At 35.8% G+C, this 27,284-nt stretch overlaps 1 protein-coding gene across 1 annotated transcript in view; it reads left to right on the top strand.

Annotated features, from left to right (window-relative positions):
* Positions 1–440: 440 nt before the first annotated feature.
* LOC143251482 (potassium channel subfamily K member 18-like) overlaps positions 441–27,284 on the top strand; it is a 37,955-nt gene continuing 11,111 nt past the window's right edge. The window contains exon 1 of the mRNA XM_076502772.1: positions 441–1,538. Within this exon, the coding sequence (XP_076358887.1) occupies positions 1,121–1,538 (418 nt within the window). The 5' untranslated portion in view covers positions 441–1,120. The remainder of the gene's footprint in view (positions 1,539–27,284) is intronic.

Below are 27,284 nucleotides of genomic sequence, written 5' to 3'. Positions count from 1 at the left end.
TCCATTGTTAATCAAACGTTAACTGTTCCGTTTAATCCCGAGTTTATTAGTGGTTCTTTTGGTGTGTGTTTTTTTTTCACAAACGGGCTGAGAGATTCACTGTGCATTAGTGTTGTACAAATTCAGTTCGAAACACAGAGAGAGACTGTCGCGTTTCGTCGTTGTTACTGTCTTTAACAAAGTGGTTGACTGAGACAACCTCAATGTCCCGTATTATGACATCCAACACCAACTTATCACTGACCATTTGTTGTTACTGTCTTTAACAAAATGCTTGACTTAGACAATTTCAATGTCCCGTATTATGACATCCAACACCAACTTATCACTGACCATTTGTTGTTACTGTCTTTAACAAAATGCTTGACTGGGACAGTTTTATTGTCCCCTATTATGACACTCAACATCAACTTATCACTCACCACGTTTTACACAGTTTTTTGTCTTATTTATTCTTTTCATTTAAACTATGCTAGAGACTGGATATTACTAACGTGCAAGAATGTACGCACGAACCAATGAGAACACGCCCGGTATTCATGCGCGTCTCTCTCTCGTTTAAATATTTTCTTTCCTTATAAAAGGGATTCGTAGCAGGAAACAAAGAGACTAGTATTAAAGTAGATAATGTTGATAGAGTTTACCAGCGAGTTCGTATTGTACATGACCTTTCCAACATAACTATTTATCCACAGTTAAATCAACATAAACTTAAAAGGGAAGGGTCTTCCCATGTATTTTGCCGTTATTGAATTGCATGGATCATGTATTCTGTGTCAGCTCAGTCCTAGCTGGCTGTGACGACCTCTACTGCCGTTGAAACGGAAAGCCGTATGTACGCTTCACTGCATCACTTTCGTTCAAACGTGCTTTTTCATAACCCATCCTCGAGTTTGTATGGCCTAAAGGCATAACCATAGACCTCTCTGACACAGCACTGTCTCTATTTACGTAAGGCTTAATCTAAACTGTTATAATTTCCACTCCTGTTTTCTTTCTCGGCTGTAATCCAATGATAAATGAACCTGATCTTAACTGAGCAAACGTAAGTGATTACCAGTGATCTGGCATTTAACGTTTATGTCACGTTAGGCTCTGCGTTTACGAACGTAGCTCTATCATGTCCGGACTGTCTGACCAGAGGGACCGATGTGATCGGTGTAAACGTTTAGTGCGATCCTTCACGACACATTTGTTTTCACACATAGGCTTGTGTGGATTAGTAGTTGGCTATTCCATAATTGGAGCGTTAACGTTTGAGTCCCTGGAGGCAAGACACGAAATCAGCCAGCGATCGCGGATCAGTAGATTTCGAGAGAGCTGTCTGCGAGATCTCTGGGAAATAACTAACGAGTTGAACGTCTTGTACCAAGACAACTGGACCATAGCTGTTGGTTGGAGACTCAAAGAATTTGAGCAGACAGTTGTCAATGCTGTCAAGAACAATGGATATGATGGCAAGGACATCGATGATGTTGAAATCCAGTGGTCATTTCCTGGTGCACTGTTGTATTCAATAACTGTTATTACAACTATTGGTGAGTTAACCTTTCATAATATACTGTATGTCCATATTGGTGAGTTAACGAACGTTTCATAATGTACTGTATATCCATATTAACTATTGGTAAGTTAACTTTCCATAATGTACTGTATATCCATATTAACTATTGGTAAGTAATAAGTAAACCTTTCATAATGTACTGTATATCCGTATTAGCTATTGGTAAGTTAACCTTTCCATAATGGCCAGGTAATTAGGGCGTTCGACTCGTAATCTTAGGGTCATGGGTTCGAATTTCCATCACACCAAATACGCTCGCCACTTCAGCCATAAGGACGTTATAATGGCCGGTCAATCCCACTATTTGTTAGTATAAGAGTAGCTCAAGAATTGGCAGTGGGTGTTGATGCCTTTTTCTAGTCTTACACTACTAAATTAGGGACGTCTAGCTCAAATACCCTTGTGTAGCTTTGCGCGAAATTTACAAAACAAACAAACTTTCCATAATGTACTGTTTATCCATATTTACTAATAATAGTAAGTTAACCTTACGTTATACTCTATATCTGTGTTAATTATACTCGAACCACTGAGAGATGTGTTCTTGAAAAAGCTTCCATAGCGCGAACCTTATTTTTCCATTGACTCGCATGTTATAATTATGGGTAATAAAAACACATATATGTAAGAACAAATTTTCAAACGCACATCAAATGTAACTGACATAGTTTTAATAGTAGCTTCAAATAAATAAATAAATTTTACACAGAGAAAAAGCTCAGTGCTGATACTATCATCTGCTTCACCTTGTAAACCATTATCTTCATCACCTTTATGTAATGTTGGATCAGCTCTTTTGACGTACAATGTGTGGAGAGTTGTTTGTTGTTTCTGCTGCGTCTCCTTGAGACAGTGCAGGACACCATGTTGTAACGTTTAGACTGGGATCACTAGCACTGAGGATTTGAACCATTTCTACCAGGGCAAAGTGGTTGGTAGTCAACTGAAGTTGTGTGGGTTGTGTTTCAGTAACGTCTTCCTCTTCTGCGGCTCCCTTTTGTTCCAACATTTTCAGCTCCTCCTTCTACATACCTTCTCGTGAGACTTTAATAACTCAACGACATCTTCCAAATCAGTCTGTCTTGCAAGTACCACAGTATCTGGGTGAGCTTTTCATCATTTTCTGCTCGAATGAATTTTGTAAGTTTGTTGTTACACTCTAGCCATATATTTTTACACACCATTCATAAATGACTCCTTTATCTCCTCTGTTAACCATGTATCGACCATGTTAACCTTCTCTATTAACCATACATGGACGAAAAATCGTTCTTCATTTCCTCTATTAACCATAAATAGACGATAAACACTTCTTTACCTCCTCTGTTAACCATACATTAATGATGAATCTTTCTTTACCTCCTCTGTTAATGATGAATCATTCTTTACCTCCTCTGTTAACCATACATTACTGAAGAATCATTTTTCACCTCCTCTGTTAACCATACATTAATGTAGAATCCTTCTTTATCTTCTCTGTCAATAATGAATCCTTCTTTACCTCCTCTGTTAACCATACATTAATGATGAATCCTTCTTTATCTCCTCTGTTAACCATACATCAATGATGAATCCTTCTTTACCTCCTCTGTTAACCATACATTAATGATGAATCCTTCTTTATCTTTTCTGTTAATGATGAATCATTTTTTATTTTCTCTGTTAATGATGAATCATTTACCTCCTCTATTAACCATACACTAATGATGAATCCTTCTTTATCTCCTCTGTTAACCACACATCAATGATGAATCCTTCTTTATCTCCTCTGTTAACCATACATCAATGATGAATCCTTCTTCATTTCCTCTGTTAACCATACATAAATGATGAATCCTTCTTTATCTTCTCTGTTAATGATGAATCCTTCTTCACCTCCTTTGTTAACCATACATTAATGATGAATCCTTCTTTATCTTCTCTGTTAATGATGAATCCTTTTTATCTTCTCTGTTAATGATGAATCCTTCTTTACCTCCTCTGTTAACCATACATTAATGATGAATCCTTCTTCATTTCCTCTGTTAACCATACATTAATGATGAATCCTTCTTCACCTCCTCTGTTAACCATACATTAATGTAGAATCCTTCTTTATCTTCTCTGTCAATAATGAATCCTTCTTTACCTCCTCTGTTAACCATACATTAATGTAGAATCCTTCTTTATCTTCTCTGTTAATAATGAATCCTTTTTTATTTCCTCTGTTAATGATGAATCCTTTACCTCCTCTGTTAACCATACACTAATGATGAATCCTTCTTTATCTCCTCTGTTAACCATACATTAATGATGAATCCTTCTTCATTTCCTCTGTTAACCATACATAAATGAAGAATACTTCTTTTTCTTCTCTGTTAACCATACATTAATGATGAATCCTTCTTCATTTCCTCTGTTAACCATACATAAATGAAGAATACTTCTTTTTCTTCTCTGTTAACCATACATTAATGATGAATCCTTCTTTATCTTCTCTGTTAACCATAATTAATAATGACACCTTCTTTATCTCCTCTGTTAACCATACATTAATGATGAATCCTTCTTCACTTCCTCTGTTAACCATACACTAATGATGAATCCTTCTTTATCTCCTCTGTTAACCATATATTAATGATGAATCCTTCTTCATTTCCTCTGTTAACCATACATAAATGATGAATCCTTCTTTATCTTCTCTGTTAACCATACATTAATGATGAATCCTTCTTTATATTCTCTGTTAATAATGAATCCTTCTTTACCTTCTCTGTTAACCATACATTAATAATGACACCTTTTTTATCTCCTCTGTTAACCATACATTAATGATGAATCCTTCTTCACCTCCTCTGTTAACCATACATTAATGATGAATCCTTATTTATCTCCTCTGTTAACCATACATTAATGATGAATCCTTCTTCACCTCCTCTGTTAACCATACATTAATGATGAATCCTTCTTTACCTCCTCTGTTAACCATACATTAATGATGAATCCTTCTTTATCTCCTCTGTTGATAATGAATCCTTCTTTACCTTCTCTGTTAACCATACATTAATAATGACACCTTCTTTATCTCCTCTGTTAACCATACATTAATGATGAATCCTTCTTCACCTCCTCTGTTAACCATACATTAATGATGAATCCTTCTTTATCTCCTCTGTTAATAATGAATCCTTCTTTACCTTCTCTGTTAACCATACATTAATAATGACACCTTCTTTATCTCCTCTGTTAACCATACATTAATGATGAATCCTTCTTCACCTCCTCTGTTAACCATACATTAATGATGAATCCTTATTTATCTCCTCTGTTAACCATACATTAATGATGAATCCTTCTTCACCTCCTCTGTTAACCATACATTAATGATGAATCCTTCTTTTCCTCCTCTGTTAACCATACATTAATGATGAATCCTTCTTTATCTTTTCTGTTAATGATGAATCCTTCTTTATCTTCTTTGTTAATGATGAATCCTTCTTTACCTCCTCTGTTAACCATATATTAATGATGAATCCTTCTTTATCTCCTCTGTTAACAACGCATGAACGTTAAATTACTACAATTGCATAAATTGATAATGATGTCTGTTATGTCCATAATGTTAGGTTTACTTCCAGAAGTCACGAATTGTAGGCTTATTTTCTCCATCAGTAGTTTAATTAATTTCTTTCCTAGTTCTGCGTACGTAACATATCTTGAAATTAGAGATAACCTTAGATCTATTGGCTGGAGCAATGCTTTCTTGGGAATATTACGTTTTCACAGTACTTTCAAACAGCAGGACAGAATAAATTGATGAACCAATCTTCAGGGTTTCCTATAGCAATCCAAGCCTTCCTATTTGAGTACTAAATCATTGGTAATTAGGCTTAGCTTCTCCCTTTAGAGCCCTTGAAGGTTCGAAACTATACACTAATAAGGGCTTTAATTTAAAATGTTCAGAAGCATTTCCACCCACAAGTAGAGCCAGACGATTCACCGAAGCTTTTAATCCTGATGCATATTTGCCTTCTCTGAAGATAAATATTATATTTGGCGTGCGTCTTCAGAATAGCCCCTTCATCCACTGGACTGTAACCCCTTCATCAATAATCTTAATGAATTTACTGGGGTATCTTTATGAAGCTCCTACATCAGCAGGCCCGGCATGCCCAGGTGGCGCTTGACTCGTAATCTGAGGGTCGTGAGTTCGAATCTCTGTCACAACAAACATGCTCGCCCTTTCAGCCGTGTGGACATTATAATGTTACATTCAATCCTACTATTCGTTGGTGAAGGAGGTGGCGGTGGATGGTAATGACCAACTGCCTTCCTTCTAGTCTGCGCTAACTCTCGTGTGGCGTTGCGTGAAATTCAAAAACAAACAATGCTACATCAGCACTGTGAGTCTCTCCACTTATGTTTATGTTGTGCAACTTGAAACGTTTCTCCGAACGTATCAAACCACCTTTACTTGTCAGGAATATATTTTTTTTAACTTCAGAACTACCACTTTTTTCAGTCATCAAATCACAATACAAACGATTTCCCTTAGCGTGTATAACCGTTGTGTTTGATGGCACAATACGTTGGATCTGGACCTCAGGTCTTCCCATTATTAAGTATCGCTTCACTTCTATGAAAGTAAAACGTACGAGCACTTATAGGTCTAGCTACTTTATTCCTTGCCTTGATTTTTCCTTGTATCACGTATTGTTCCCATTGTCAAGCAGCAAGCTCTAATGTTTAAGCAATAGAGCTAATATTGTCTCTGGCATCAAACCTACTCAAAACATTAGCTTTCACATCCAAAGTAATTCCTTCTGTGCTGTTTCTCTCGGGTCAGTAATACAGTCAGAGTCGTGAAAAAGCGGTGAAAAGAACAACTGCGTGACCGTATGACGATCGTAGAAGAAGCTTTTGCTGATATGAACAAAGCACGCCACCTACATCACAAACGCTTGGGAATATAGTCTGGATTTGTAAGAACAAAATACAATTTTTGTCCAAATTAGTTGTTGATGATTTTTGCATTTTGTTCTTAACAGAACTTTTATATTTGCCGATATATCCATATTAGCTATTGGTAAGTTAACCTTTAGTTATGCACTGTATATCCATATTAGCTGTTGGTAAGTTAACCTTTAGTTATGCACTGTATATCCATATTAGCTATTGATAAGTTAACCTTTAGTTATATACTGTATATCTATATTAACTACTGGAAAGTTAAATTTTAGTTATGCACTGCATATCCATGTTAACTATTGGTAAGTTAACGTTTAGTTAGGTACTGCATATCCATGTTAACTATTTGTAAGTTAAATTTTAGTTATGTACTGTTTATCCATACTATCTATTGGTAAGCTAATATTCAACTCCATACACCAGTGCTGCATTATGTTGTAAGTACCCCTGTTTCGTGACATATCTGGATAGCTAGGAAGTGACAATTTCTATCTAATTAAGATAGTACGAGATTCACCGTTAAAACCAACCTTCTGATCATGTTTTACCAGTTTTCCAAGGGACTAATTGAAAAAGAAAGAACAAAAAAACACGACATTAAGTTATCAAAGTTTACTAAGTAATGTGAGTAACTCATTAAAACTTCCAGTCCTGCTCGTTACCGAAAGTCAGAAAATGTGAGTTAAGAAAGTGAAACGTTAAGGCGAATTACACATTATGGAAACTCAATAGTTTATAATTACAACTTAACCCTCAACATAACAACTTGTTTTTATACCGTTCAGTACCGGTATTGTCCGTGGTCGCAGTTATGACACTCATTATAAATAGCTGATTAAATTGTTTGTTTGTACGCATTGAACTATCTGTGCTGTGTCTATCCACCACGGGTATCGAAACCCGTTGTTTAACGTTACAAGCATAAGACTTACTATTGAGCCATTCGGAGTCAGCTATATTGAAACCACTAATTTCCTATGCTAAACACAAGAGGGCATCAGTTATCTTACTTTGTTTTGAATTTCGCGCAAAATAACTCGAAAGATATCTGCGTTAGCTGGCCCTAAATTTGCTGTAATAGACTAGAAGGAAAGCAGCTCGTGAACACTACCGACCGCCAACTCTTTGGTTACTCTTTCACCAACCAATGGCGGGATTTAATGTATTATAAGTCCCCACGCCTAAAAGAGTAAGCATGTTCGGTGACGGGAATTTTAACCCAAGACCAGCATATTGTGAGTCGAGCACCCTTTAACTATTAGACCACATTAAGTCTGGCACCAATAGTAACTAGTGATGTTAATTGTAATACTAATTTTTTGTTTTGGTTTTTTGAGACTGAGTTATGGCTTAAAAAGTTTCGTCATCTTTCTTATATGTGCTGTAAATATTTTCAGGTGAATAATTATATGGAATTAAACTCAAAGATACAAAATGAGCTCTCTATGCTCTACCCACCACGGGTTTTTGAACTCGCGACTCTCTGATTACGAATCGAGCCGCTGTTAATTAAGAAACAGAATTTGATAGACAATTACTTACTATATTTACTTAATAATTGTGAAAAAAATTAGTGTAACTCTGTAGTCAATGTTCAGAAGTATTACATGGGTTCGTTTCGAGGAGTACATCTCACCTCTCACCCCGACCATAAGATTACATGTAACTTTTTCAGTTCGTGGGTTTTCATCGAAGTTACCAAATCCGTGTGTTTACTCTTATCCTGCTTTTCGTTTCCTTTTCACATACGTAACTTTTAATCTGAGTTATTGGCAGGCGACATGAATGTGAAAAGTAATGAATACGTGTATTTGTTTTGAATTTCGCGCAAAGCTACGCGAGGGATATCTGTACTGACCATACCTAATCTTTACAGTGTAAGAGTAGTCATCACCGCCAACACTTGAGTTATTCTTTTACCAATGAATAGTGGTATTAACCATCCCATTATAACGCCCGCACGTCTGAAAGGTCGAGCATGTTTGGTTCGATGGGGATTCAAACCTGCGACCATCAAATTAAGAGTCGAGTGCTTTAACTACTTGGCCATACCGGGCTTTGTTTAATAGGACGATTTTAGGGTGATCACGTTGCAATTCGTACTTTACATATAGATAATAATGAGGAGCATTATAAATTACTGGGAAAATAATTGTCAATGTGGTCCGAATCAATAGGGAAATATTTATTTAAAACCGATTGACTGGTATTGCTGCTGTTGAAGATATTTGCAGAGAAACGTTTGTTGGTATTGTTCTTAGAACTGACTGTTGACAAAAATACCAAAAATGAGTTATTGCTGAAAAACATACAAGAATATTAAAAATTATGAATTTTAAAATGAGGTAGGTGTCTTGCTATAGAAGTAATGGTTGGTTGGTTTGGTGTTTTATGACGCAAAGCAACTAGGCTATCTGCGCCAAAAAGTAACGAAACAAAAATTAAAACTAGTATAATAAGTTTATAAAAATAATTCATATTTTGGTCTACAGATAAGTGTATAAAGCTGTCAAATTAGGAATTAAACTTTATAAATTTGTAATTGTGGTTTTAATTCTTGTTTCATTACTTTTTATAGTAAGATAATTAATTCAATTTAAAATTCGTGATTTTTTAACGCTGTAAGTATAAACTTTCACTTTAGAAACTGTTGCGTATCTATCCATTGATATGTAGTGCCTTCCATTAGGTTGAGTTGGGTTGAAAAGATACTTATATATACTTATATAATAGATATGTTTACTATCTTTATGATTCTTGTGTATATAAATGAATTTTTATCGGAATATCCAAAGCGAATACCCACACACCAGTCAAGTAAGTTGGAAAAATTTTGTTGTGATAGTCCGAGCTGTCTAGGCGCTAGCCTCGCTGACGTGATCAGGTAGGTAGTAGACGAAGACGTTGCTGTTTTAGCAGATTTTTAATCGTTATACTGGAAACTGTAGAGTACTTTTTAAAGTAATATTAGTATATATGCGCATAATATATCGTGGCCAAAACTTTAAATTGTCGGTTTTTCGCTTATCATTTCGATAAGATGGGTTTTTTTGTCACGTGAATTATTTTGAATTCTTGTCGATCCTTACTGTTAAGGTCTGCTGTTCTTAAACTAACAGTAACACTAAACATTAAGTTATTACTAAGAACATGACTTAAAAATCGAATTAAAACAAAAGTGCCTCAACTTCGTAAATGTTGGAAACCTGGTGGCTTTGCCCTCTGGACCCCAAATTATGACAGGATCTTGGAGGGCCAAAGCCTATACTAAGATATATTCATCCACCGAGATAATATTTTAAAGAGTTACAACTGTTATGGATTTAAAAAATATATATATGCATGATAATAACCTAATTTTAAACGGGAAACATCTGAAAACTGAAATTTGACTCTGAAGTTAAGACATCTTTTATCATTTAGTGTTATCTCTTACATACAATTTAAACTTAGTGAAAATTTTATATACAGTTTCCCAACATTATAGTTTGTGTTCTGCATACCGTATAAAAGTAAAAAAACTGTTGATGGAATTGTCTGTATATAAATTTGAACGCCTCCCAAATACGAACGTGGAAAAAAGGAAACTACCAATTACTGATAGGTTTGTTTCAGTTTAGTTTTGTTGTTATGTTGTATTTAAGGTTGATGTCATGAATGTGAATTCTCCAGCAAGACTGCTCATTCCGGTAATTTCAGTATCTTCACGTTCTATTTTAGAAGCGTCATCTAGTGACTTACATTTCAACTACAATAATAATTATTTATTACAATAACAAGTCGAAGTGCTGCATCCAATTTCTTGTACTCCCGCACTTCGTGTTGTTTCAATTTTGCAGAACAAAAAAAAGCAAAAACACAACTACAGGAGATAAAATGTTTCAAGTTTTTTAACTTTTTGACTGAAGGTTACAATAGTTAAGTTTTCTAATAAGCCGAACATAAAACTTCAAACAAGTATTTGAGTTCTGTAAAGCCGAAGTGTTTCAAAAACAAAGTGTTGGAGAACATGTATATAAAATGTTCACAAAATAACAGAGAGAGCTACACTAATTTGGAAAAAAATCAGTTTAAATAATTCAAGCAAAAGTGGGCTTATACATTAAGTGGGTTACCAATGGTTGTGAGAGTTAAGCTTTATCAATTTTACTAAAATCTAAGCACTAGGTTGACAACAGTATACTTTCCTGACGCTGTGCTTGTTAAAATTACAATTTATCAGACGTTTTGATAAAAAAAATTGAAAAACTATATTTGCATTCCAGATAACGACAAAAAAGTTATTTCAATAAATCAGTTCTTGTAGTATTAGCTCTGATGAAGCCGTAGTGTTGTTGAAATAAAAAGTTTGTTATTGTTAACTGGATAATATAATTTTATAGTCAAAATGTAAAAATACCTCCATGCCACTTTTCACATCTCAGTATGTACTACAGATTCTGATGAAACAACAAAATGCATATTAGGTTGAACAGATTTTTTGGAAAGTATGCTTGAAAATATGTTTTTGTTTCATTTTCATAATTTCATTCAGTCATTCATGATTTTGTATTTATCGGATCTGATATGCGTAAAGTTTAAAAATATAAACTTTAAAGTCCCAGCATGGCCAGGTGGTTAAGGCGCTCGAATGGTAATCTGAGGGTCGCAGGTTCGAATCCCTGTCGCACCAAATATACTCGCTCTTTCAACCGTGGGGGCGTTATAATGTGCAGTCAATTCCACTATTCGTTGGTAAAAGAGTAGCCCAAGAGCTGGCGGTGGGTGATGATGACTAGGTGCCTTCCTTCTAGTCTTACATTGCTAAATTATGGACGGCTAGCGCAGATAGCTCTCGTGTAGGTTAGCGTAATATTCAAAACAAACCAAACCCAATAAACTTTAAATATATAATATGACTTATATAATAATATAAAGTTTACCTGATAGAAATATTTATTCTCGTTTAAAAAAAGTCACGTAACAATAGTGTGTGAATGTGTTTAACACTAGGGAGGTGAACAGTGTAAAAAGTTAGTATAATTTAAACGTTCAGCAATAGTAGGTGGTCCGATTGTAGCAAGAGACCTGCAAAATATTTCGGTTCATATTAGTGCCTTTTTTGTACCAGTGCTCATTAAATACAGGATTTCCAGAATAATACAAAAGAATTTTAATTGCAGACACTGAAATCTTGTCATGCTTTTAAGGATTTCACTCAGAAAAACAGTGCAAGCGTCTGCCTGCGCCAGAGAGCTGGAAAGCTCAATAAACATATCACTTCAAGAGGTATATAAATGAAGAAATAACAAAAAAAGTAGATGTAAATATTATTATTTAACCATTATCTTGTATTTTAAGAAATAATGTTACAATAAAGACATTAGTTTGATCGCAAATTCCTTCTGAGTCTTTGGCTGTGTATTTAATAATTTGTCTGTCATGATAATTCGCGCGCATGCGTCATTTCCGTAACAGACACACCAACAAGCATATAATTATATAGATACTTTATTGACTGACTAATGGCCTCCATTTCCCACAAAATTTTTATATCATTCCAGAGGCGCCACAAGATCGGTCTTTCTCTCCCTCTGAAACACAAAAATGTTAAGATATCGCTCTGTCACCCTCTATCTCTCTGTGAAACAAAAATGTTAAATATTTTGGAATATAGGTCTTTCACACACAAGCGCTTTCTGAATCACAAAATGTTGGATCCTTCAAAAGACTATTGGGAACAAGGTCCTCTGGTAACACCTCGGAAAAACATGCTGTGTATGGTTGAGTGATTAACGTATCGAAACGTAGAACAGAGTGTGAGGTTCGATCCTGCAATGTGTCGCTTACAGCATTCCTTACCTAGAGTTGTGGGTATGTTACAAAAGTGACGATCAGTCCCGCTATTTCGATAGAATAGTAGATTCGTCAGCATTTTTAAATGATACCCGCATTTTTGAATAACTAACACAGTCGTTTAGACCAGCATAAGGCATCAGTCAGGTTGAAAATATGAAATTATAAGAAAATCGTTGTTCTGTCTACTGCAATATTTAAAATTTTGTAGTCTGTTATGTAGTGCTACTTACTTTAGACTAAAGTGGAAAGTAATTATTAATCTATACGAAACATGGCAAATGAATTAAAGTTCGAAATTCTTCGCCACCATTTGGATCTTCTTTCAGCTACAATCGCTGTTTCATTTAGTTTTCGTTCAAATAAAAATAAGTAGAAGGAGCTATACACCCTAGCCTTCTCGGTGTACAAAATGATTTGTTTTTAATAGTGATAATTATATATTGGCGATGTCTCAAAACTATAAAAATATACAGTTACGGAGAAACATCCAGGGCGTGCGTAGTATCCCAGATTGCGTTTTACTAACTTGTCGTATGCGTTAGTCACCTAAGCCGTTACCTGCATCTAGTCAGTTTGCATAATTAATCCAAAACTTATAAGTTAGTTTGTATAGTTAATACTGTTAATTATAGGTCTATATTAGGAGAGGCAGAGCACAGATAGCTGATTGTGTATCTTTATGCTTTATTACAAAGCGAACAAACCTAGGCCTATAAATTAATTTTTATAGTTTCTTCAACTTAGTTTGTATAATTAATCATTGGCCTATATTTAGTTAGTGTATACTTAGTCCTAAGCCTATATTTAGTTAAATTGTATAATTAATCCTAAGCCGATATCCAAATAGATGGTATAGTTAATTCAACTTCGTTTAGATAGTTAATTCTAGGCCTATATTTAGTTAGTTCGTCCAATAAATCCTAAGCCTATATTTAGTTCATTTGTATAAATAATCCTAAGCCTGTATCCAGTTAGTTGGTATAGTTAATCCTAAGCCTGTATCTAGTTAGTTTGTATAGTTAATCCTGTTAATATTTAGGTTAAATATGGCACGGTTATGTGCCTTTTCTTTCTTTCAACTTTTCTGCGACCATTGATTATTTTGAAGACAAGATGAATTGGAATCAGAACTAAAATCGTTAATGTAAGTATCTGTAATTCATGCAAAGCTTCGAAGGTTATCTGTGTTTGTATTTTTTTATTTATGCAAAGGTACTGAGCTTATCTGTTGTTGATTCTAACTTTGAACAACTGAATAGAGGAAAAGCAGTTAGTTATCAGTAGCCTATCACCACCATCCACGCTAAGGAGCTAACTCTTTCTTTTAACGCACCTACTCATATATGTTTCGCCAATTCCGAAATCTAAAATTTTACCATAAAATTGTCAATAAAAAATGAAGTTTTTAATCTACACTAATAAAAACTTGGACAGTTTCATAACTCGAACTTATAAGGAGGCTTATAGTGTTGACGTACTCTGCCATAACAAGATTCGACTGCCGATGTCCATAACAAGCCTCGAACTGCTTGTGTACCATTACGAAGTTTGTATAGGTGACGTTCTCTACTAGTCTAGCCTTTGTTGCTAAAGCTCACGAGTGAATTTTAGGGAAATGACCAAGGCTTACCAGCTCACATGGTCAGTTACTGTTACCTATATTCTAACTTTTCGCAACATCTCTTTGAGAACATAAATAGGGGTTCAGTGCTCTAAACAGGAAATTAGTTTATGTGAAATGTTTCTAAGTTGCCAATGTAGCTGATACTTACAGTGATATAAATAGTTAAGGGAGAAATAGTCCCAGAGGAATATTTAGTAACAACCACAAAGAATTGATGGAATAGTACTACCTTTTGATCGCCAAGGCAGTAAATCGTAATTATTTTCCAAAACATAGCTTGTATAAGCGTTGTTCGCTTATACTACATAGTGCTTTCTCAACTCATACCAGCCGTTTTTACATATATAATTTTAGAAAAAAAATTGAAACGTAAATATATATATATGAGTGGATTTTCTAGGGGTTTTTTAATTACGCGCTGGTTCATTACACTATATAATCATAACAAAACGCAGTTGTGCACGAACCTAATTTTGTGAGATTTATCACGATTCGTTTCCTTTTCTAAATGTCTTCAAGCAACGAAACTTATTAATAACATCCTAGTAACTGTTGGGTAAACTCTAATAAAAGCGCCCCCTATGTATAATTTCTTGTAGGCGTCATTTTCTTAAATTTATCACGATTAGTTTATTTCCCTAAATGACTTCGAGCAAAGAAATATTTTTAATAATATCCTGTATAGCATATACAGTAGCCTGTGGCTTAAACTATCGTAAAGACGATCCCTACACAGAGTTTCTTCTAATACGATTAATTAGTTCACGCGTAATAAGTAGCTGACCGAACGTGCGCGTAATATCCCCCCACGCTAGTTAACGGCAATAATCTGCGTAAACAAGTATTAATAATGCGAAAATCTAAATATCCATTCTAAGCTTGCAGAGCTACAGAACTAATATAGATGTCTACGTTATGACTGATCAAATAATTTCTCTTTTTACAGGAGTGTATTTAGAGTTCAGTGGACAGAAATTCCAAACAGTGAGAAAAGCCTGACAATTGATATATATATATATGTAGATTTTTATATGCATATTCATATAAAACAAGACCAAATAAACATCTTGCCTCAACCAACCACCATCTTGGATTCAAATATGGCTGCCATTACAAACCACTAGTACTCAAATTATATACTTCAAATTCACATAAAAATGTCATCTGAATATCTGAAGTACATCACATGTATACATTTTCACATGGAGATTCATGTAAAGTTAAGAAGCATCACAGGGGGCGCTATAAATGTATTTTGTCTTGCTAGGCCTAAGATTGTTGATAAAAGATTACATTTTTCTTAAATAAAAAAGTCATATCTACAACAACCACTGTAGAAGTCTGGTTACTTTATTATTATTATTTTGTTTCGATTTATCTCGATGTTATTGATGCGCTTGGCGGTATTTGCCAAACCTATGTTAAATAAACATTTGAGCTTATATTTGTTGGTTTCGCTATATCATCTCTAGGTGGTGACCACTTTCTGGTAGGATATATATATATATATTATTTTGTGTTAATTTTGAGTAGACGATTCTCAAAGGACCAGTTAAAGCAAGAGTCGAGTTTCTAAGACAAATTCAATGCTATAAACATTTTTCCGTAATGTAGTTAAGCTCTTAGAATCACAAAAGTTATATATATACTGTTTCTATTTCACCCTTATCTCGCAGACATGGGAAGAGAAATCAGGATGAAATGTACATTACACGAGCTATACAGGAGACAATTAAAGACATAATTTCATAGGACGCATAAAGCAGTGAAGTTAGTAGAATTGGAGTTGATGACTAGAAGCGGAATAGCCCCCCACTAGTACGCGGTAAGTCTACGGATTTACAACGCTAAAATCAGGGGTTCGGTTCCCCTCGGTGGGCTCAGCAGATAGCCCGCTATGGCTTTGCTATAAGAAAACACAGAAATGGAATATGGTAGACAGAAAGAGAGAGGAAGAAATAATACACAATATGGAGTAACTTGAAAAATATGCATATGATGTGTATATACATATTGCAGTGAAATATGAGCTAATTTTTATGAAAACTATTTACATCAAAAACGTTTGAAGGAGATGAAAATATTTTGCTAGGAAAAAGGACAGTTTGACTTTTTTTTTTGACACTTTCAACAGCTTCTAATTATGTTATGAAGATATTAGTGTATGTATTGAATGTCATTGTCTTAGACAGAGACGGGTGTGGCCTAATGGTTAACGTACCGAACTGTGAATCTGAGGGTTTTTAATGGGTTTGTTGCTAAATTGTGATCATTGAAGAGGGTTAACTAATGCATACAGCCCTTTTGGAGTGGATATCAGAAAGAGAAAACAATATTAGTATGAACAAATAGGACATATACTTAGTTAAATAAATTGTCAGATAGATAGACAGATAGGTAAAAATAGAAAGAGATATGTAAATAAAATTGCGATTTTCAGTTTGATGAAGTAGCCAACCTTAATTCAGCATAATATTTCCATTATTACAAAAAATAACACCTTTGTATCAATGTAAGTGAATACTGTGAACGTATATCTCATTGTATTGTTTTTGAATTTCGCGCAAAGCTACTCGAGGACTATCTCCGCTAGCCGTCCCTAATTTTGCAGTGTAAGACTAGAGGGCTACTCTTTTACCAACGAATAGTAGGATTGACCGTCACATAATGCCCCCACAGCTGAAAGGGCGAGCATGTTTGGCGCGAAGGAGATGCGAATCTGCGACCCTCGGATTACGAGTCGAACGCCTTAACACGCTTGGCCATGCCGGGCCATTTCATTAGAACTGTTATTGAGGTAAAGAAACGACCAAAAGTTATGGATGAGTACCGTCACATCAAAATGCTTGCTCTTTCAGCCGTGGGGGCGTTATAATGTGACAGTCACTCCCACTGTTCGTTGGTAAAAGAGTAGCCCAAAAGTTGGAGGTGGTGGTGATGATTAGCTGCCTTCTCTCTAGTCTTAAACTGCTAAATTGAGGGACGACGAGCGCAGATAGCCCTCGTATAGCTTTGCGCGAGATTAAAAAAAACAAACGAACAGACAAATACATCTGCAGTTTTTTGTTGTTTGCGTTTCAATGTGACAAATGAAACCTCAAATTAGGTTTAGCGAAGATGCAAACGTTTAATAATGAGGATGAATATTACACAGAGCGAAACATTATTGTGATATTGTTCTTTGTGTTTTAATACTACCATCACCAATGTTTTATTGTCACCAGTAGAAATCCTTTCTAAAGGATTCGGTATTTGCCAGTTACAAAGGACAGAGTAAGGTCCCCTCCTCCAAAAAATGGGTGTATTTAAAATGAAGAGGCTATTACGGAATTAAAAAAACGTAATTCAATTTACATAATTATCGTGACAAAGTTTTATTCAAGTCAACTTTGTACAGACATGCAGTGTTAATTTTTGTACCCTAATTTGTAGTCTTAAAAAGCCAAGTATGCACAACTTACATTTTCTTTCAGAATATATTAAGATGAACAAAAAGTAAGATGTTTGTATTCATATGGGAAGTAATCGAGTCTTCAACCCAGAACTACCGACTTAGAAGGGAACGTATAAAAAGTGTATTTTTCTTTTGAAAAAACACAACAAAACTTATGGGAAGTAATCGAGTCTTCAACCCAGAACTACCGACTTAGAAGGGAACGTATAAAAAGTGTATTTTTCTTTTGAAAAAACACAACAAAACTTAGCCTTGAAAATGCACGTTGTACGAATAGATTATAATAGATTTATTTATTTTTATTAATATTTAAATGTGAAGAGAGACAAATGGATTATAAGGTAAACGAAATCAGGAGGCAAAGAAAATAACTGGATCTAAAAATCTTAAAGTTACAAGTTAATTTTGTAAATTTTAATTACAAACATAAACTTAAGGGTTAGGATTCTTCATCTAAACCTGAATAAAGATATATCAGTTTGTAATTTAATTTTACTTTTTAATTTGTGAGCGTTATAACGCTACGGTCTATCCCACTATTTGTTGGTAAAAGGGCAGCCTAAGAGTTGGCGGTGTGTGTGTGTGTTTTTTATAGCAAGGCCACATCGAGCTATCTGATGAGTCCACCTAGAAGAATCGAACCCCTAATTTTAGGGGTGTAAATCCGTAGACTTACCGCTGTATCAGCGGTGGACGGCGGTGGGTGGTGATGACTAACTTCGTTCCCTCAAGTCTTTTACCGCTAAATTAAGGACGGTTAGCACAGATAACCTTCATGTAGCATTTCGTGAAATTGAAACGCAAGCATGAAAATACAAATGTACTGTAAGCACGCCAAAACAAATGTCGAAAAATGCATCAAAGATGGAGTTTACTAAGTATTGTATAGGAATGTGTAAAGTTGTGTTTATGACCAGTAGGAGGAGCGTTATCAATTTTAACTTCGATACAGTTATTATAGCATTATCAATAATTTATATGCAAAAACGGCTCGTTTGAGTTGAGAAAATATTTTACATAGAAGGTCGAAACGTTGTTCGCTCTTCTATGTAAAATATTTTCTCAACCCAAACGAGCCGTTTTTGCATATAAATTTCTCAACAAGTGGGTTTCTCGACATCATTGATTATCATCAATAATGATACATTCAGTAAAAACAGCTTTGAAGATTTAAATCTAGAAGAAGAAAAATAGTATCTGGTATACGTAACAAGGCGCGGTGTAGCGTCAAATTTAACTACATAAATTTGTTTTAACACTTTCAACAATAATTAATCCAGAAAAACAGCTTTAAAGGTTTCATTCAGGAAGAACATAACGACATTTATCTGGTATAGGAAGTGTCTCTTTTCGTTTTTGCCATGGAGAACGATTCCCCCTGAAGTCTAAACTTTAGGTTCACGTTCGAAATTTCGACCTTTTTAAACACAATTTTCTGGACTCTTTACGCACGATATTGTTTATTACAGAATTCTTGCTGACATATGAGTCACATATAAAAACTAAAATATCGTAAGTGATTTGGGTCTTACTGATTGTGAACTATGCACAATAGTAAAGGTGTAAAATGGCGCCTTGTTAGGTAGTTTAGGCTTAAATAGTTTTGTCACCGGCGATTTCGAAGAAACGCATGGAATTGGGAGTGGTTTTTGGATATTCACGCAAATACCACAAGGGTTATTTACATTATTCGACAACACCCACCACCAACTCGTTAGCTACACTTATTTAATAATGGAAATCGATTGTTACTGTTATAATGGAGCCAAGTAAAACGTGTGGTTTTGTTTGTTGTTGTTTTTTTGACAATGACACAGCTGCCATAGACTGGTATTTCTCAACTGTCGATCCATGAAACTTCAGGAAAACAGTTAAAATCTGACAAAATATTCATTCTTTCATCGTGATATTTTTTCGTCGTACTTGCGTTTTGGTAATGCGAATTATTGTAGAGGTCTGGTTTGTCTTGAATTTTACGCAAAGCTGCACGAGGGCTATCTGCGCTAGCCGTTCCTATTTTAGCAATATAAGAATAGAAGGAAGCCAGCTAGTCATCACCACCCACCGCCAACTCTTGGGCTACTCTTTTACCAACGAATAGTGGGATTGACCGAAACATTATAAACCCTCATGACTAAAAGGGCAAGAATCTTTGGTGCAATGGGCATTCGAACCCGGAAAAGGCTGAGAAAGGCTTAATTAGACCGTAGAACAAAAAAAATCAGTATGCTATCCACTAGATCACAACGAGCCACATGAATTATAACCGGTAGTTCATTTAAACCTCAACAAGTAGTTAGCGTGTTTGCCACAAGGAGGCTTTAACTATTCATTTTGTGTTTGTTTAAGTCTTGTCCATTACAAGAATTGAACTCCGAGTTTTAACGTTATAAGAACTCAATATTACTGATTAGTCAGGGGAGAGAAGGCAAAATTTTAATATAAACAACCAGTGTAGGTAATTTTTTATGACGGTTTTTACGTGTTTAAAAGTAAAACGAGAGTATGCTATATTTAATATTGTAGTGCATTATGTTTAAATAATGTGATATATATATATTTAAGTAAAACAATACACTACCTTTGTATTTGTTTATAATAAACTCGTTTGACATCTCATACATAATTTGTTTTGTTTCCCGTTTACCTTTCTGCAACAAGTATTCTTGAATGAAGATTAATAATTGTTCATTAAAAATTGATTATTATGGTTTGAATTTTGCTCAAAATTACACAAGGGCTATTTGCGTTAGCTGTCCCTAATTTAGCAGTGTAAGACTAGAGGGAAGGCAGCTAGTCATCACCACCCGCCGCCAACTCTTGGGCTATTCTTTTACTAACTAATAGTGGGATTGACCGTAACATTATAACGCCTCCACAGCTGAAAGGGCGAACATATTTGTGCGACGGGGATTCGAATCTGTGACCCTTAGATTACGAGTCGAGCGCCCTAACCACCTGGCCATGCAGGGCCTTGGTTAGTATGGACAAGTAAAACATTTTGTTATGGACATTGTTTTCTTTAAATCTTTATTTTCATATCTGCAGTTATTTTAAAGCCCCCCTTGGAACCCTCTCCTCTAGTGACACAACGTTAAGTCATCAGACTTACAAAGCTGAAAACCGGGTTTCGATACCTGTGGTGTACAGTTTAAAAAACGAACCAGAACGAGTAATTTTTTAAATAATTGAAACGTTGAAAGTCGTTCACAGACTTCGAACAGAGTGCAGAGCGAGCACTTCATAGCTGTGTAAATTGCCTTTGTTTCGAAATGGTAATCAGTTGTTGCGAGAGATTTGACACTTAACGGTGATTAACCCTTCTTCGTCATTCTCTCCTACCAGTATTGATCTCTTCTATTAAGAGGGAAGAAACAGAATCAATATACAAGAGACTAGCAATAATCCTTTACGCATCCAAAGTAACCACTGAACTGAGAGTGTTAGCTTTTCGTTTTTCTTTTAATATAATGGACTAAAACGTTCTGTCAACTATGTAAATTACTCCTCCGAACCCGATTGGCATCTCGCTTCCAGTCACTTAGCCGAAGGCGAGAGGAAGGAGTGTTCTTGGTAATAAAAACAGTAAAGTGGCTCTTAATTCTAATGTCTATGCTTTCTGGCAGGGTGCGAAACATGACAAGTAATCCGTATATCAAAATGTACTATAATGTACACAGATGAAACAGACACGTTTTACTGGGTACATGTATTGTAAAACCAAATCACACATACTCGTAAGGTACAGACTAAGCCCTGTGAAAGAGCTCAGAATCGTGCGATACCGTAAAACGTTCCCGCCCTTTAGTGTGTTATAGGAGTGACAATCAATTACTTATCGGAGGTATTAGGTAGTGGAGTGCTGTTGGTTGGCTGCTTTTATTCTGATCAAAGTTAGGAACAACAACAGGTAGACCCACTAATTTGATCATAAATACAAGAAAATATAATACGTTTACTCAAACTACACTAACAATACACTCGTTGTTTTTGTGTGTTTCAAAGCATCATAACTATCAGCTTTAAACTTAAGTAGCTAGCGACCTTTTGCGGATATTAAAAAAGCTGCTGAATTTTGTGCAGAGCTGCTGATGTGATAAACTGGAATGAAGGCAGTTGGTTAATATCACCCACAGCCAACTTTTGAGTTACTCTTTACTAACGAACAGTAGGATCGTCCATCACGTTATAGCTCCCACCGAACCTTTAAGGATGAGAATATTCAGCGACGAGTTTCAATTCTACAATCCATCGATTGCGAGTTGAGCGCCCTAACCACCAGACCATGTTAACATAATAACTTGAAAAAACATTATTATCTGCCAAAAGAATCGCTGAGTTCTACTGCTCTGTGTTGACTCACTTTAAATTTGTTGTTATTCTTTAACTACTGGGTGTAACTTAGTGATCAGTGTGTCGGTTTGCGGATTAGGAGGTCCGAGGTACATACCACGGTGCTCGATGAATACGCTTTAAAATTTCAGTTGTGAGCGTGTTATAAGAGCAACAGTTCATCAAGATATTCAACTATGAATGCTACTGACCGGTTGGCTTTCCTCCGGTCGGTGGTTATAGATTAGAGACAGCTATATTTGAATCATTCTAGGTATCTCAAACCTCTTTCTTTTAGTCCATGTTCGGTTTGAAATAAGCAATACCAATATGATTATTTAATCCTGAAATTCACGACTTTATATGCTGTTCATTATCTGTAGGGTCTATATATTGTACCATATTCAGTAATTAGGCCACTAATTTTCAGTTGAAAATTACATAGGAAACACCAGGAGTAATTAGTGAGATTAATTTCAATATTTACGGTTTTGTTTTGTTATTGAGGTCGCTGTAACCAACAAAGTCGTGGACCCGTAAACAATTCAATGTATAAATAGTGTAAACAAAAGTGTGTGTTTAAAGCGGACCCTCACCTGCGGGGTTAGGTTCGATATTGATGTGCTCTCGAGACGGCTGGTATGTGTATTAAAACTTTAATTAAAATAAATAACTGAACAACTTTTCGATTTTCTTATGGGATTGTAGGGGGCGTTGCAGTTAGATGTTAAGTTATTAATTAGCACAAGTACACTGCTGACCAAAACCTTAAGGCCAATGAACATAAAGAAAAAATATGCATTTTGCGTTGTTAGACTCAACCACTTATTTGAGTAGAGCTTGAAAGATGAAAATTAAAAAAGGGGAAAAAATTTAACATTTAATAGGGAAAACGTGAACACTATGAAATTAGCCTAAATACTAGCCGGTCAAAAGTTTAAGACCATACCAAAAAGAAGTTCTAAACAGGATAGGAAATGCCCAACAAGAGGTCTCAGTAATGAGTTGCACGGCTGTCGTTGCGAATAACTTCAAACATTCGCTTTGGCATGGTCAATATAAGCGTTTGCAGAAGGCCGGATGGAATGTTATTCCAAGTGGTGAAGATGACTTCACGAAGATCATGCACTGTTTGGAATTGACGTCCATTTATATAGACTTCCCTTGCCATCCACCCCCAAACATTTTCAATGGGGTTCATTTCGGGCGAACACGCTGGATGGTACAAAATAATCACGTTATTTGTCATGAAAAGTCCTCTGTCCTGCGGGCATTGTGGATTGCAGCGTTGCCCTGCTAAAAGATTCAGTCATTTCCACACAAGCGAGGGCCTTCAGTCAATAAGGATGCTCTCTCCAATATGCCAGTGTAGCCAGCTGCTGTTTCACGCCCCTGTATAACCTGAAACTCCATTGTTCCATGGAAGGAGAAAGCACCCCAGATCATGATGGAACCTTCCCCACTGTGTCGTGCAGAAAATGTCTCCGGTGGGATATCCTTATCGTGCTAGTAACGTTGGAAGCCATCTGGACCATCCAGGTTAAATTTTTTCTCACCAAAGAACAAAACCTTTGTCCACTTTTCTCCGTCCCATGTTTGGTACTTTTCAGCAAAGTTTAATCGAGCTGTTTCGTGGTGTGGAAGGAGGCGTGGCCTTTGAAGACGTTTACCGTTTTTTAAAGCCTTTCTCTCGTAGATGCCGTCTTATTGTTCTTGAGCTGCATTCTGCATCCGTAAGGGCCTTAATCTGGTTCGACGATCGGCTGGTGTCTTGCCGGACAACCTGTCGAATCCTCCTGCTCAACGCCGGCAAAATTTTCTTGGGTCGACCACTTGAAATTCTCGTTCCGTATCCCTCAGGGTCTTTTAAGAAATTTGCAACAACAGTTTTACTACGCCCAATCTCACCAGCGATGGCACGTTGAGAGAGACCTTGCTTTTGCAGCTCGACATTTTTATTACGTTCAAACTCTGTCAACGTTTTAGTCTTTGCCATGTTTTTACCCAATGTAACACAGGAGATGTTGACAACGCTAATGCTTGAACACAAATGACTAAATTTCGTCACGTATTTACCGATTAACGCTTCATTTCAGTATGGTCTTAAACTTTTGACCAGCTAGTATTTAGGCTAATTTCATAGTGTTCACATTTTCCCTATTAAGTGATAAAAAAGTTTTGTATTTTTATTTTCCCTTTTCTTACTTTGATCTTTCGAAGCTCTACTCAAATAAGTGGTTGAGTCTAACAATGTAAAATGCATATTTTTTCTTTATATTCATTGGCCTTAAGATTTTGGCAAGCAGTGTATAAAGGTGTTCCTTTATATTGGTTTAATTTTGGTTTGAGTTGTTGTATAAGTAGGGGTTCTTTGATTTTGCGGTTCATTATATTTGTTTCCCTTCTTAGTTTCTGGGTGTTTTTTTATGATTATGTTGTGCTTATTTGATTTGCAGTGTTCAAAAACATGCGAAGGTTTTTTTTCTGTTTTTGTTCTTTGAATCTGGTTTACATTTTTCTGCTTGTTTCTTCGATATAGAAGTCGTAGCAGTTGTTGCATTGTATTTTATAAAGTATGTTGGTGTTATGATTGTCAGTGTAGTTTTTACATGGTATGGAATTAAGTTTTGTGCCTGGTTTTTAAATAAATTTGGCGTTTACTGGAATATTGTCTTTTGTTATAAGTTTTTTTTCGAAATGTTGGTTATTTTTTTGCTGAGATCGTGAATCTATGGTATGCAGCAGTTTAAGGTTTTGTAGTTTGTTATATCTTGTGATTTATTATTGATTGTTTGTTGTTGACTGTGTTGTTGATCTAGGTGTATGTGTGTAATTTTTTCCACGGTTTTTGGAGGAAATTTGTTGATGTTTATGAAGTGTTGTTTTAGTTTGTTGATTTCATTATTATTTTTATCAGGTGAGCATAGTTTTGAGGTTGCGTTTATTTGGTTTATTAATATGTTGAGTTTTTGTTTTGTTTCATGTGCTGAGTCCCAGGGAATGTATAGTCCAGTATGGGTGATTTTTCTGTGGGTTTCTGTTTTGAATTGTGTATCAGTTCTTGCGATCTTGAGGTTGAGAACTCCTGATTGGTTAGTTTTTTTCCTGTTCACAGGTAAACTTAATGTTGGGGCGTATCGAGTTGACGCGATTGAAAAAAAAAATAAATGTGTGTTCTGTAGATGTGAATCGAGCAATTGTATCATCACATACCTGTACCAGTATAGTAGTGGGTGTAAGGCCGAATTGATCTCTGTATCCCTAAGCTTGTATTAGTTTTGGTAAAGATTTAACGTTGTTTGACATTTATCAGGTTCAAGTGACATATGTGGTCATTCTGAGTTACGTCTGTCTACGCGATATCGAAAAATAAGAAAAAGGAGGTGTGGAGTAAATGTATCAGTGAAGTATCACTGAAGTATTTCTATAAATACACAGAACGAAAGGAAGAATACGGAATGATTCAGAAAATTAACATAAAATATTCAAAGTAACACAGATGAGAAATTGCTGGTACTAATAGTGAAAGATAACCTCCAAGAACATATAATTAGAACGTTAAAAGTATTTCTGATAGTTTAGTCCACTTGAAGGACCTGCATTGTTACACTTGTTCCTCTAACTGTTACATTCGTACGAGGAGAGGCTATAAACAGAAGTTTTCGCACAGCGTCAGTTTTGTAAATTCAAAACTAAACCTGGTAACGACTCGCTGAGGTGCAGTGAGATTAGGAACCCCTGGAAGATGGCTATACCGTCACGATGTCAATAAAGATATACGTGATTGTTCTTTTGGTCGACTTTAACCTGCTGTTACAACCTTCCATAAGAAGCTCTCTCACCCAGATATGACGTAACTGGTATTATAGTCTCTATGATGATACGGCGATCAGAGCCATAAGGCTTTCGAAATACACTATATTAAAGCTTTTATGAGACAAACCATAAAATATTATCATCTCATTATGTTGTCAGTATTGTTTGTGATGCCATACTTATTTTGATTGTTGTTTTTTGCCGAAGCCGGAGATGAACATGCTCGTACTATCAATTTGAAGGTATATTTGTGTCTTGTTGCTGAAAACACGTGTCCGCTCGCAGTCTGAGGTTCGAGGGTTCAAATCCCCGTCACAACAAACATGTTGGCTCTTTCAGCCGTGTGGGCGTTATAACGTGACGGTCAATCCCGCTATTCGTTGGTAAAAGCGAAACCCAAGAGTTGGCGGTGGGTGGTGATGACTAGCTGCCTTCCCTATAGTCTTACACTGCTAAATTATGGATGGCTAGCGTAGATAACCCTTGTGTAGCCTTGCACGAAATTGAAAAACAAAACGTGTTCCGTGCTTTATGGCCGTGAGTGTGCTATAAGACCGACAGTCAAACCCTCACTATTCAACTTCAACTAAAAATAGTCCTAGAACTGCGATAGATTGCTTTCCCTATGGTAGTTTGTTTGTTTCTACACAAAGCACCATAACTGGCTGTTTGTTCATCGCGGGGAGAGGAACCCTGGACTTTTTTCTTGCAAGTCCATTAACCAAACCCGAACCTACCCAATGTGCAGTTTAATAGTTTAGCGTTAGCATTCTAAAACGGAAAACCTTTTTTTTTCTTTGTAAATAAAAGTCGAAGTATTTCAACTTTAGTGTTTAAATCCATCTCAACAATGTGATTTCTTTATATTTTAAAAAGAATTTCTATTTACAATCTGTAGGAGTGCTTATGTAACAATTTACCCAGCCTAGCAATAAGTCTGAAAGCATATAACGCGAAAAACTGGGTTTCGATTCCTGTTGTAGACACGTCATTAGTAGACTATTGTATAGTTTTGTGCTACAACAACAAACCAACCAACTACACCAGAAAACAGCATCCACACATTAATGGAACATAACGTATCGTTTAACGTCTGCTCTAACACTACTAAATAATGAAAAACAATAAAACCACTGGTGTCGTAACCATAGGCCACGGGTGGATCCACGCACTGTTTTCATAATCCCAAATCCACGTATTGTGTATAAAAAGTTAGTGAAATATGTTCAGGCTACTTATTTGTCTGTGTTGTAAACCAATAACGTAAAGTAATAACGTGCATTTAATAATATAGAAAGTAAAAGCTTTTCCACTTGTTATTGTTTGCATATTTGTCTATACAAATAGAATATCACTGTCTATTATTATTTCTATGTCCGTGTAACTACTTTGCAGGGCACTCCAAAATTTGTATGGAGGCTCATTAGGTCCGTCCCCCCACTAGGGGCACAGCGGCATGTCTGCGAACTCACACCGCTAAAAACCGCGTTTCGATATTCACTTGATGGACAGAGCACAGACAGCTTTGTGCTTAATTCTAAACAATCTTTAAATCCATGCCGGGTACATACGCATTTTTAGTTATACATTTTTAGGTTTTTATAGACGTTTTTTTACATCTACACGTCAGGGAAGCAACTTTTCATGTCCTAAGATAACTTTTAATTAATCATGAACTTACATAACGTTCGTTCAGGGGACAGGTACCT

This window comes from Tachypleus tridentatus, chromosome 6, assembly GCF_004210375.1.
Source record: "Tachypleus tridentatus isolate NWPU-2018 chromosome 6, ASM421037v1, whole genome shotgun sequence".
NCBI classification, from domain to species: domain Eukaryota; kingdom Metazoa; phylum Arthropoda; class Merostomata; order Xiphosura; family Limulidae; genus Tachypleus; species Tachypleus tridentatus.
Note: the sequence above shows the minus strand (reverse complement) of the source record. Positions and strands in the feature narration are given on the sequence as shown.